An 11,884-nucleotide genomic window follows, 5' to 3' on the forward strand; every position below is an offset into this window, starting at 1 on the left:
TAACATTCATTCCGTACGTACTCAGTTGGTGGATAATCAGAAGTCAGTCGGCTTATTCCAACAAATATCCAATCTTATCCAAAATTTGCTTCATAACTGTTCAGTATTGGGGAAACACTCGAAAGTGTGAAACTGAAGTATGTGACGATAAGCGTCGAAGAAAGATCCCTTCTACAGGTTGCTTAACAAGTACGGAGTACCTGTACGCAAAGTACTGTGCTCCATATCAATCAATCAGTTCATAGTACACAATATTGCCGTATTGTAAGTCTCAAGTTCAATCCCTTGCGTCTCAACACGTGCCGGGTCGCGTGCCTCAGGCACCCATCCGGAGATATTTCGAAAGACTTCGAGATTCATGCACAGAAGTGAGCAGATTTCTCCGAAACGGATCATTCATCCAACCCTCCACGCCACAATTTGGTACTGCAGATTGTAACTCCCTAGTACAATGCTGAGGCAAGCAAGCATCAGGAGTGGTGGGGAAGCCCGCAATAACCCCACACGGATGACTGAACACCGCCTTCTTAGCGCCGGGGAGAACACTCCGTGTTGCTCGCTGAATGACGAAGCTGGATGTGGTGGCAACTGTGGCAAATGCGTCTCTCATAGCAACAGTTGGGGGTGGAATACGACCAGACTGGACATGTTCTCACAGAAACGATTATGGCCACCAAGCGCAAGCTGCACAACACAGACATACATGATGCTGAACGCCATGTCGAAAGGAGCAATAGTTTGGAGTACAATGCCTATGCGCCCTGGTTGCAGGACTCCAGGCAGTCGCGCGAATGGCGGACATTGGGGGATCATGCCGTACGGTCTTCTATGCCGCTCGCAAATATGGTCTCCGCCGTTCGAGAGCTCATCGACCCGGATTTCGACCCTCTGATTGCCATTCTGGACGAGGAACCACGATTCCTGAAGCCGCTTCCCCCTCGAATAGCCCCTGAGGATCTAGAATTCTTGCGCTTTCGAGGGGCTCTGTCCATTCCAGAGAGTGGACTGCGCAACGAACTTCTTCGGTGCTATATTAAATGGGTCCATAGTTTTATGCCGGTGTTGAACCTGCAGGAATTTCTACGCTGCATTGCGGAGAATGACCTCAACGGCAATATCAGTCTCCTGTTATTCCAGGCAGTGATGTTTGTGGCGACGGCTTTTGTAGATCTGAAACACTTGCAGGCTGCTGGATATACAACGAGGAAGAGTGCGCGCAGCGCGTTCTACACGAAATTGAGAGTATGTGCCAGTCGCCTGAACTTTTTTTCCCCACTGACGAGATATTAGCTCTTATATTCGTTTGACTGCGAGGAAGATCGAATAGCCATTGTCCAGACCCTCCTTTTAATGACGTACTGGTCGGACCATGTGAACCACCCCAAACGAGACATCTGGGACTGGATTGGTGTTTGCAATACGCAGGCTCAATCCATAGGATTAAATCGAGATCCTGGTCCATCATCTCACATGGATCCGAAAACCAAAAGACTAAGAGCACGCCTCTGGTGGTGCTTGTTTTGTCGAGATCGTCTCATTGCCATGGGTCTGCGACGTCCCACCCAGGTCAACGAAGGGACGAGCAATGTACCCATACCGAAACTGGAGGACTTTGACTTGGAACCATTCCATCCGGCTGCTATCGAACTGTTCAGTTGCCGTCAGTTAGAGGATGTCTCCCATCAGAAGCGCCTCGCTACCATGTTCATTGAAAAAATGAAACTTTGCCAGTGTATTGGCCGTGTGCTCTTTGCCCAGTATTCGCCCTCGCAATGTCTTTTTGGGACGACCAACCGAACCACAATCACTTTGGTCCCAAGGCAGGCCTCGGAATCCGAGCTGGCCCGGTGTAGCCAACGACTTGACTCATGGGTTAGCTCCCTACCAAAAGATGCACAGTTCATCCCCGCATCCAAGAATAACTTTCAGGATGGAGAGGATGTTTTACTTCTCCATGGTGCTATGCTAAGAATGCTGTATCATGCCACCATCAGCGCCCTGCATCGGCCATGGGCGCTTAGGTCCGACACAGACCGAACCAAGTCACGCATCGAGTTGGCCGACAGAGCAAGATCTAAGATGCAGGATGCCGCAGTTGGGATTACCCATATCATCCAGGGACTTAACCGGTTGGACCTTACCCGGTTTCTCCCCCAATCTGGCGTGACGGTGATCATACCAGCGGCTGTAGCGCACCTGGCAAATTCCTTGTCTAGGAACCCTACCGTTCGCGAAGCCAGCATTTACAACTTCCAGCGATGCATCCAGGTTCTCCAGGGTCTGAAGGATATCTATCCCGCGGCGGACATGGAGGTCGCCAATATCGAAGCGGCTGTCCGAATTCAGGCCGATAGCACCAGCACCTTCTTAAAGATTATGCAATACACCTCGACAAATACGAGCCAACAACAACCCGGAGAGTCAGTGTCGCGAAAGCTGAGCAGTACCTCAGCTGTCCAAATTTTATATCCCTCAGAAGACCAAGGGTCCCCCCCCTGCGAAGAACAAACCCACCAACTCAACAGACAGCAGCAGCAGCAGCCTAATTCCAGATCCTCCAAACGTCCATCCGATGGACCCCAGTCCACGAAACCAAGTACAATACCCTCAAGCACGCCTGTCATATCCTCTCCCGAGAAACAAATGCAGCAGAAACCAGCCCCTTCTAACCGTGTCGATGATGACCTTACTTCCACTATGAACCCTCTCTCCCTCCATACCGTCATAAACCCGTTCTTCAACGACTTATTTGATTTTAACGACCAGCTTGATTACTCCTTAGCTGATACGTCGACCTATACGGGACTTGAGATTAACTGGACCGAAGAGGTCCTGAGGGATTGCGAGCTGAATCAGAATTACTCTAGTTCCGATATGGAGGAGTACAGCAGGGATTTACTTTCGTTCTCTGACAGGCAAGAGCAGCGCTCACTTAGCCATGCAAATGGAAGTATTACAGGGGATCTGGATACGGATTTAGGACTGACTAATTCTGATGACGAGATGTTCTGCTGAACTTGCACATTTACGCTTTTTCTCTATTTATATATCCAGGTTATATTAATAGTGTGCGTCATGTTAAACTGGTAAATAGGCTGGGAATTATTATGTTTTCTTGCAATGGATCTTATCATAAAGCAAAGACTCATGTATTCCCCCCGGGCTCTATTGCAGATGCGAATCGCATAAATAGCAAAGATGGTATAAACCTAAAGTGGTCGCGCTTCCTGCCCTCTATTAATCATAGTACAGGTAGTCTGCTTTGCCACCGACTACTGCTTGCTCCATCGGTTGGTCTCATCGCCCTGCTCCCATTGTTGCTCGACATATCCAAGCTGCTTCTTCACAGCCTTTATTTTCTCCTTGTCCCCCGTGTTCTTGCCTACGTTATCGCTTAATTTAACAGCCGGACGGCCATTTGCCGTGGAGATCTTGATGACGATGTTTAGCGGTTTTGATTTTTCACCAGTGACTTTATTTGTGAAATCGTCTGAAGCAAAATTAGTATAAAATTATATATAACAATAATAAGCTTACTGGTAAAGAAGGTCCCGACTCCAAATACTGGTTGAAAACCAGCCTCTTCTGCAATGACTTTGTATTCAAGGCAGAGCTGAATATTTAGCGAGTCGGAGAAAACGACAGCCTTCTGGTCCTTCACACCCTCTCTATTGTAGAAATCTCGCACCAATTTCACGAACTGCGCCGGATCACCAGAGTCTTGGCGAACACCATTATATACCTGAGCGTACGTTTTGGGAGTATGCGGAGCCTCGCTGTTATTAACGGGTGCAGCTATTTGTTTCCGGAAAGCATCGAGGAACGCAGGTGTCCCAAACGTATCGGTCAAGGCGATTCCCAGCACCTGACACGGTTAGTCCTCTCTCTCTCTCTCTTCATGGGTCATGATATCTACCACATACCCCTTCACCGAAGCAGCCAAGCCAGTACTGTAAGGCCAGCTCGTTGGCATTCTGGTAATCATCTGTGATCGCAGCAATAGTCATGTACCATTCATGAGCAACCGTGCCCACAGGATTGACTTCATATTTCATCGCGAAGTGCACATTACTTGTTCCTGTAAATACTCCTCTGAAGCCCTTGTTCTTCGCCTCCTTTGCAGCCCGACATAGTCCAGCCATCACCAGGTCTTGAGTGTGGTAGTTGCGACGTCGCCTCGACCCAAACTCCGAAAACACACAAGCGTTCTTCAAAAGCGTAAGTCCCTTGCGGTATGCCTTGTCCTCTTGGCCACTGTAATCCCAGTCCCTGTCAGAAAACATAAAATACGCCTCACTAGTCAGGGCAAGAAGCGGGATCTCATAAAGGATCGTTTCAAGCCAGAGACCTTTGACAATATACTCGACATCACCCACGTCGTCATCGCTACCAGTGTCGTCCACAGGAGTGTACTTGATCTCAAGCTGCTCCGGGGGGTTGAGTTTAAAAGTAGTCAGAAAGTCAAGGTATGTGTTGCTGAAGTAGGGACATTGTTTCTTCAGGAAGGCGATCTCTTCGTTCGTAACTCGAATATTGGCGAGCTCTAGTCAATCCAAACCTATTAGAGTTGTCACCCAAATTAGGAAACCCATATTAACATACTAGAGACCTGCGCTAAAAGCCACTTATAGGCTCCCCGCGTCAATTTCATCTGCGGGGTACGGTTGGTGAAGCCATATGTCACATCTGCGGTCATCCCCAAGTTAGGACAACACTTTCACAAGTTCAACTCAAATTATATACTCACAAACACCGGGAAAGTACTTCAGGATAGCACATTGCATCGTTAACTTATATAGATCGGTATCGAGAAGCGACGAAATGCCCTCCGGAGGAAGATCGGAGCTTTCTTGACTCATCTTGAAGATATCCTGCCAGAGCTCGCGGGATAGGTGCTAATTCAGAGGTTTGACAGCTGAAATACTCAGCTGAGAAGGTTCTCCAAAGAATCAAATACCGTGTATGGAAGACGGTGGGATAGCTGGCCAAAGATAGTCCCTTGTGCTTGCAGTGAGAGAAATTGAGACGATAGAGCAGTTTGCATTGTTTGCATTGCTAGATATTTCGTATCATCAGGGAGACGTCATTGCCTTATAATACAAATATAAAGATTAAGTGAATTCTATAAAGAAGGATTGAAGAGGAGGGTGAAGTGCACTTGATATACTAACCTGCATTGTGGCTGACTTGCATATATGAAGTTAAATATATGTATCGGGGATGATGATCAGTCCAGATACAAGGACCGCACTGGAGGTATGAAATGACTTATGCTACATTAGTATATTTTACATTGGAAAGATAAGATCGAAGACGCTATAAAATACTGCAAATAAACATTTGTGCCCCTTTAGAAAACCACTGAATACTATACACCGCAACCTCAGATGTCAGACCAGCATTCCACTGATAAACCACATGTGGCTGTGGTGGCTGCGTGATTAGTCAATGATGTGTGGCTATACTTACAAGGTCTAGGTACAAAAAGTATATACACTGGCCTGTGCTTGATGAATGAAAGAATTTATGAAACAATAAATTGTCAGTAAAAGTATTATTCCTGGTCAAACCATAAAAATAAATCTATTCTACTAGTGTGAGCTGTATTGTATAGATCCATAACTGTCGCATCTCTGTGTGGCTTACAGAGTACATTGCGGAACTATGCTTATTCCGTTCGAGATCAGTCCCATCCGCATCGCTCTTGCTAACAAACGCTGCTAATTATCGCCACAGCGCGGCTCCTCGACATTTCCAACGAAAATAACGTTAAATAATATCCTTTTCCTTTACTGCTGCCTGCGAATAATTTTAAATTTGCGATATTAGTGCCCCAGAGCTTTTCTGGCCCTTCACGACGCCTGTCGCATATCAACTGGATCGCTTCGCTGTTGCATCTCTTTAACCACAAGCCATGGCCCACGGTCCTGAAGATTGCGCTTCTATTTTGGAGCAATTTGTGCATGATGTGGCAAATTTACCAGCAGAGATCAGCCATCTGATGGAGGAAATTCAGGCAAAGGACAAGATTATCCAAGACTGTCGTACAACAATCAACTCTCGGGATAACAGTTTACAAAAATTCATTAAGCTTAATGGTAGTTTGACACCTAATCCGAAGGAAGAACAATATGGGAAAACGATACTGCAGAACTTGGATAAGTCGCAGCAACTACAAGATGAAAAGATACAATTAAGTGAGAAAGCATGTGTTCTGCTGGACCGGCAGATCAAGAAATTGGATATTAAAATCCGCGACTTGCAAAATGATGGTGTTTTATCCAACGATCCCCCCTTACCCTCTCTTTTCAATAATAAAGATCAATATCGCGACCCTCCGAGAATATTTTTCCCCGATGCCACCTCAGAACCCTCCTCGTACAACTCTCCCTTGAACCCAACATCCGGAAATGCCAACGTTATAATAGGCGCAACTCAAAGACTGAACCAGTCCTTAGCTCGTTCTGCGGGAGTTACTTCATTAGGCTCGCCAAATCAAGCGAGAAGTTCCGCGCCTGCCACGCCTGCTGCTGGTACAACTCACTTTCAACAGCGCCAGCGTGAATCTTCCGCAGGGGCTGTAGAAAACAAGCGACGACGCCTAAATGCGTCACTCGGGACTCTTCCTGCAGCGTCTTCAAATCTTCGCCAGTCATCTTTAGGCCCCGGCACACCTAAGGGGGGAACACCAGCGTCTAGCCGCGCCGGCAGTACCGGCCCACGCGCAACAAGCACAGTCAAGAAGGCCCTAACGAAGAAGGTCGCACCCCATCAACAACTGAAGAAACTAAAGGCGTCGTCAGGGTTGAACGGGAAACAAACCAAGCGGTCTTCAAGCGCCAGCGGCCGCCTGAAGGTCAGCAGCACTAAGAAGTCCCCATCCGCCGCTGGTGGAGATGAGGATGAAGACGATTCCCTTCTGAGCAGCAGCGCAGACATGTCAGAGTCTGAGAACGCGAGCGAAACCAGACGTGCGGACGAGGACATGGACGACGAGGAAGAGGATGAAGGTAACGAAGACACTAAGGTCTACTGTACCTGCCGCAGTGTTAGCCACGGTGACATGGTTGCTTGCGATAACGAGGACTGCGAGTTTGAATGGTTCCATTGGAAATGCGTGGGGTTGACGAGGGAGCCGGTAGGGAAATGGTACTGTCCACAGTGTTCTGCGAAGTTAAATGGTTAATTCCCTATCTTATGTTATGTATACTACGAGTAGCGCATTGGACTTCCAAGAATTTCATATAATTTCCTGGAGATTTAATCTGATCTGGTTAATATTTTTCATTTCGATTCTGCCCAAGTCGTTTGATGACTACTTCACTTGCAAGTGCCAAAACATAAAGCCCACCCGTATCCACGAATATAGATTAAAAAATAGGTTGAAGGAAGAGGTACGCTGAACCGACCAATGTCTTCTCTTTTTGACCCAAACCCATCCATATCCCACTACATTTTCCAAGGTTCGTAAGATGTCAATGTTGAGAATGCATGGCCTCCATCGTGACCATCCCAACATCAGGCGAAAAACAGGAGAACGCCATCGCTATGCAAGCAAATCTGACTGCGCGAAGATGCGCCCATGTACATCAATAAGATAAAGATAAAAGAAAAAGAAAGGGAAAAGGAATAGTAAAAGAGAACGGTAGGCAAGCCTCGGTATTTAGAATCCGAGGGCCTTCTCTAGCCAAGGGTCAAAATATTCACAGCTCTCCGGACTCACGGCACCTCCGGGAGCACAGAGCTTGAAAACAGGGCATTGGCCACAGGGGACTTCTGTCATGCCGTTTTTAACCAGTCGATCCGCGGCCTCATCGTCATCGGCAGCTGGTTTCCGTGCTTGCTGCTGTTTCACGGCCTCGGGGTTTTTTGACCGATCGGTAGACTTCCCCGTTGTTCAAGGCCACCAATCTATTATCGAAGCAGAGCATCTCAAGGAGCTGCAAAATGCTCTCCTCACCCAGCCGGACCGGCGTAATTCCACTCTCATTCACAGCAGCAGTGATCATCGCGACTGTGGGATACCCTTGATATCCAGCCGGAAAAGGTATATATTCTTTCTGCCCCATCTCTTGTTTTACAGATACGCTTCCGTCGGCGGTTTTGACACGTTTGCCGCGATGCCCATCCGCGGAAGCTACCTCAAACCAACTTTTCCGACTCACGGTATACTCAATATAACCAGCCACAGTGTTGATGAAGTTCTCGTCCAGCACCCCATCGGTAAACCAAGCACCGCCGGTAACATCCTCACTCGGGGCCAGGCCCGCTAGCATATACATCTTCCGGCTGGGAAACTTGACATTGTGGACACTTTTGATGTAATTCTTTCCTTCGAGCGATTTGAGGCAGCGATCGAGTATCGACTTGTGCAGATTTGTGCGATTCTGAATAGCACGGACCCAGATGCCTGAGCGCCCAGTCGAGTGAATAACGTTGTACACCAAACTTTCGTCGGGGCTAAGGTTCTGAAGTCTGAAGGAAAGGGAAGGGAAACGTTAGCATCGCACATGCCGGGTTGCCTAGAAAAGAGCAAATTCCTCATGGGGTCAATGGCCTTGCGGCAAAGGACTGAGCATACTTTTCAGCATCTTCGCGCGAGATAATCTTCCAGGCCAGTCGGTCATTTTTTTGCCCTGTAGCAGTCGGAACAGTTTTTGATCGACGAGCGATTGGGTGCACTGAAGTAGCAGAGGAAGGTCGGACTTAGGAATGATACCTAGCCCCAGTAATTCTTGCTGATAGAATAGATGATCAGGAGAAAACTTGGCCAAACATGCATCGTAGAGCTTAGAGGCAAGCTCAGTAACAGAGCCGCCAGAAGGCCCCGCGGAGGCCATGGTCAGGACGATGAAACAAGGTTGTTAAAAGGAAGCAGTCATCAATAATGCCTAAGAATGAGCATGTTCAAAGAGATGCATCGCAGTCTAGCATTGGTCTGCAATACGGACAATAGCCAAATGGTCCCGGGGGAACGAAAAGCACACAAAGTAAGCTCAGTGCTCCACAGCAGAAAGAATATGTTTTTTGGGAGACATTTTTTGGATGCGCTCTTTGGGTTAGCGGGGATCGGTGCGCCCAGATTGGTCTAGCGCGCATTTTCGAGGAACCTGATAGTCTCGGCGCCTGAGTGCCTCAGGCAGACAGTCCCTGCCGGAAATTTCGAGAAGCTCCCAAAAGAGCTTCATTAGTGGGCAGGTGATCCTCCCCGGCTGTTTTCGTGAGACCATCGTCATCTTCCCCCTTCACATTCTCCCTTTCCAAGCTTACGCACACTCCATAATATGGCTGACGCTCTGAAGGCTGAAGGCAACAAGGCCTTTTCCGCGAAGGACTATTCTACTGCTATGTACGTACATCGTGTATACCCCGCTTTCGGGTGAAGACTGAACGGACATCCACAATGGACTGGTGTGCTGATTCTCTCACAGTGAGAAGTTTACCCAGGCTATCGAGATTGAGCCCCAGAACCATATCCTTTACTCCAATCGCTCTGCCGTCTATTCTGCGCAGGCCGAATACCAGAAAGCTCTCGATGATGCCAATAAAGCCACCGAAATCAAGCCCGATTGGTCAAAGGGTTGGAGTCGCAAGGGTGCTGCCTGTCGGGGCTTAGGAGATCTATGTGCGTGGTAACTGTGTCTAAACCTTAAGAATTATACGGTCGCAAAGTGCTGATACCGTTATAGTGGCGGCTCATGATGCCTACGAAGAAGCTCTCAAGATCGAGCCTGGCAACGAGCAAGCCAAATCTGGCTTCAATGCCGTTAAGCGGGCTATTGATGCTGAAGCTCAGGCTGACGGGGTCACCGGTGATCCTATGGGTGGACTGGGTGGAATCTTCAATGATCCTCAGCTATTCCAAAAGCTAGCCAACAACCCCAAGACCTCGTCCCTTCTTGCAGACCCTGAGTTTATGTCGAAGCTTCAGCGTCTTAAGCAGAATCCGAACAGTATCGGAGCGGAACTCCAGGATCCGCGTTTCTTGCAGGTCATGAGCGTTTTGTTGGGAATTGATATGAGCTTCGGTGCTCCTCCTGAGGCTGCTGGTGCCTCAGGGGCCAAAGAGCCCGAAGAAGACGTGCCGATGCCCGATGCTCGTCCTACTGCATCGGAACCAAAGAAGGCACCCGAGCCCGAGCCCGAGCCCGAGGATGAGGAGACAGCCGCTAAGAAGAAGGCCCAGGAAGCTGGAGATGCCGAGAAGAAGATCGGCAACGACTTCTATAAGAAAAAGCAGTTTGATGAGGCCGTCGAGCACTATACTAAGGCCTGGGAGCTGAACAAAGATGTCACGTATCTCAACAATATTGGAGCGGCTAAGTTCGAGAAGGGTGATCTGCAAGGAACGATTGAAACTTGCCAGAAGGCTGTCGAAGAGGGTCGTGAGCTCCGGGCCGACTTCAAAGTCCTTGCCAAGTCGTTCGCCCGAATTGGTACAGCGTATGAGAAGATGGGTGATCTGACCCAGGCCATTGAGTACTACAACAAATCGCTCACTGAACATCGCACGCCCGACGCTCTCACTAAGCTCCGGAATGCCGAGAAGGCCAAGGCCAAGGCGGAAAAGGAGTCCTATATTGACCCCGCCGAGGCTGAAAAGGCACGTGAACTTGGCCAGAAGAAGTTCCAGGAGGCTGACTGGCCCGGTGCCGTTGACGCTTTCACCGAAATGACAAAGAGGGCTCCCCAAGATCCCCGAGGCTTCTCGAATCGCGCCGCCGCTCTCATCAAGCTGATGGGTTTCCCTCAGGCTGTCCAGGACTGCGACGAGGCCATCAGCCGGGATCCCAAGTTCATCCGAGCCTACATGCGGAAGGCACAGGCTTTGATGGCCATGAAGGAGTACAACAAGGCTATGGATGCCTGCACCGAAGCCTCCGAGCATGATGATGGAACTCATGCCCGTGAAATTGACCAACAGCAGCAGAAGTGCCTGGAGTCTCAGTTCAGCGCTCGTGCGGGCGAGACCGAGCAGCAGACTATGGAGAGAATTCAGAATGACCCCGATGTAAGTGAGAGATCCATGTGTAATCATTTCCCGTTGCATCCGCAGCAGCTCTGACGTAGAACAGATCATGGCTATCCTCCAGGACCCGGTCATGCAGAGTATCCTACAACAGGCCAAGAACGACCCTGCTGCCCTGCAAGAGCATATGAAGAACGCCCAGGTCCGAACCAAGATCCAGAAGCTTATGGCGGCGGGTGTCATTCGCATGGGGCGCTGAATTGTGGGTGGGGTTGACGCTGTGCAGGTAGCGAGACACGATGGAATGATTTGAGATGACAGCAATCTGGTTTCGAAAAGTAGTTCCAGGCATGATGCATGTTCATTGTGTTCCTAGTTTTAATATAGCATCCAATTACGCGTACTATACATTCCTATGGATTGTTAAATGTTGAACTGTAACAGGGTATTAAACGGCTGCTATATCGGTTTACATGTAGTTATAGTTCCTTGATAGGGCTGCTGACCAATGTACAACGTACACAATTAGCTATGGTTGTTGTTGGCTGGGCTGAAAACCTACCGATCGGCCTGCAAATTTTCAATGACGATCCTCCAGAGTGGAGTCTGCCTACGTAAGTCGTGATTTCTCTGATTCGAGTACTCCGTCTTTCGTGTTCCCTATCTGTCTGTCCAGCACGGTTGTGTGGTAGGACCCATGGTGCGAGATCAATCACCAGCGTATCTTATACTCTCCACTTGGAACCATGGACAATGGGTATTGTGTGTTGACGCAAGTGTTAGGAACGAGGGTCCTGAATCTTCTTCAGGTCCTGGAGATTCTGGGTGTCTGACATTGACTGATGTGGCCATTATGCATGGACAGACCGACTATCTTGAGATTCAACAGGTGTGTAATCGCGGGGCGGAGTGAGT

The 11,884-nt window shown here is 48.7% G+C and overlaps 4 protein-coding genes across 4 annotated transcripts; 2 read left to right on the plus strand and 2 right to left on the minus strand.

Moving 5' to 3' along the window:
- Positions 1-666: 666 nt before the first annotated feature.
- ATNIH1004_007016 (transcription factor domain-containing protein) lies at positions 667-3,015 on the plus strand (the record flags this gene model as incomplete). The annotated part of the gene is made up of 2 exons (XM_033571643.1): positions 667-1,242; positions 1,291-3,015. The coding sequence occupies 2 exons, from the start codon at positions 667-669 to the stop codon at positions 3,013-3,015; spliced, it is 2,301 nt and encodes a 766-aa protein (XP_033424958.1).
- Positions 3,016-3,272: 257 nt separating this feature from the next.
- On the minus strand, positions 3,273-4,859 carry NPT1 (nicotinate phosphoribosyltransferase; the record flags this gene model as incomplete). Its single annotated transcript, XM_033571644.1, has 5 exons — positions 3,273-3,490; positions 3,538-3,865; positions 3,924-4,543; positions 4,603-4,686; positions 4,748-4,859. The coding sequence occupies 5 exons, from the start codon at positions 4,857-4,859 to the stop codon at positions 3,273-3,275; spliced, it is 1,362 nt and encodes a 453-aa protein (XP_033424959.1).
- A 2,958-nt stretch (positions 4,860-7,817) lies between these two features.
- On the minus strand, positions 7,818-8,840 carry RPC34 (RPC34 RNA polymerase subunit family protein; the record flags this gene model as incomplete). The annotated part of the gene is made up of 3 exons (XM_033571645.1): positions 7,818-8,475; positions 8,582-8,636; positions 8,720-8,840. The coding sequence occupies 3 exons, from the start codon at positions 8,838-8,840 to the stop codon at positions 7,818-7,820; spliced, it is 834 nt and encodes a 277-aa protein (XP_033424960.1).
- A 444-nt stretch (positions 8,841-9,284) lies between these two features.
- On the plus strand, positions 9,285-11,228 carry sti1 (Hsp90 cochaperone STI1; the record flags this gene model as incomplete). The annotated part of the gene is made up of 4 exons (XM_033571646.1): positions 9,285-9,349; positions 9,432-9,625; positions 9,690-11,011; positions 11,076-11,228. 4 exons carry the CDS (start codon positions 9,285-9,287, stop codon positions 11,226-11,228), a joined length of 1,734 nt encoding a protein of 577 aa, XP_033424961.1.
- Between the last annotated feature and the right edge of the window lie 656 nt (positions 11,229-11,884).

The sequence above is a fragment of the Aspergillus tanneri genome (assembly GCF_003426965.1).
Source record: "Aspergillus tanneri strain NIH1004 chromosome Unknown AapTan_7_pilon_pilon_pilon, whole genome shotgun sequence".
NCBI lineage: Eukaryota > Fungi > Ascomycota > Eurotiomycetes > Eurotiales > Aspergillaceae > Aspergillus > Aspergillus tanneri.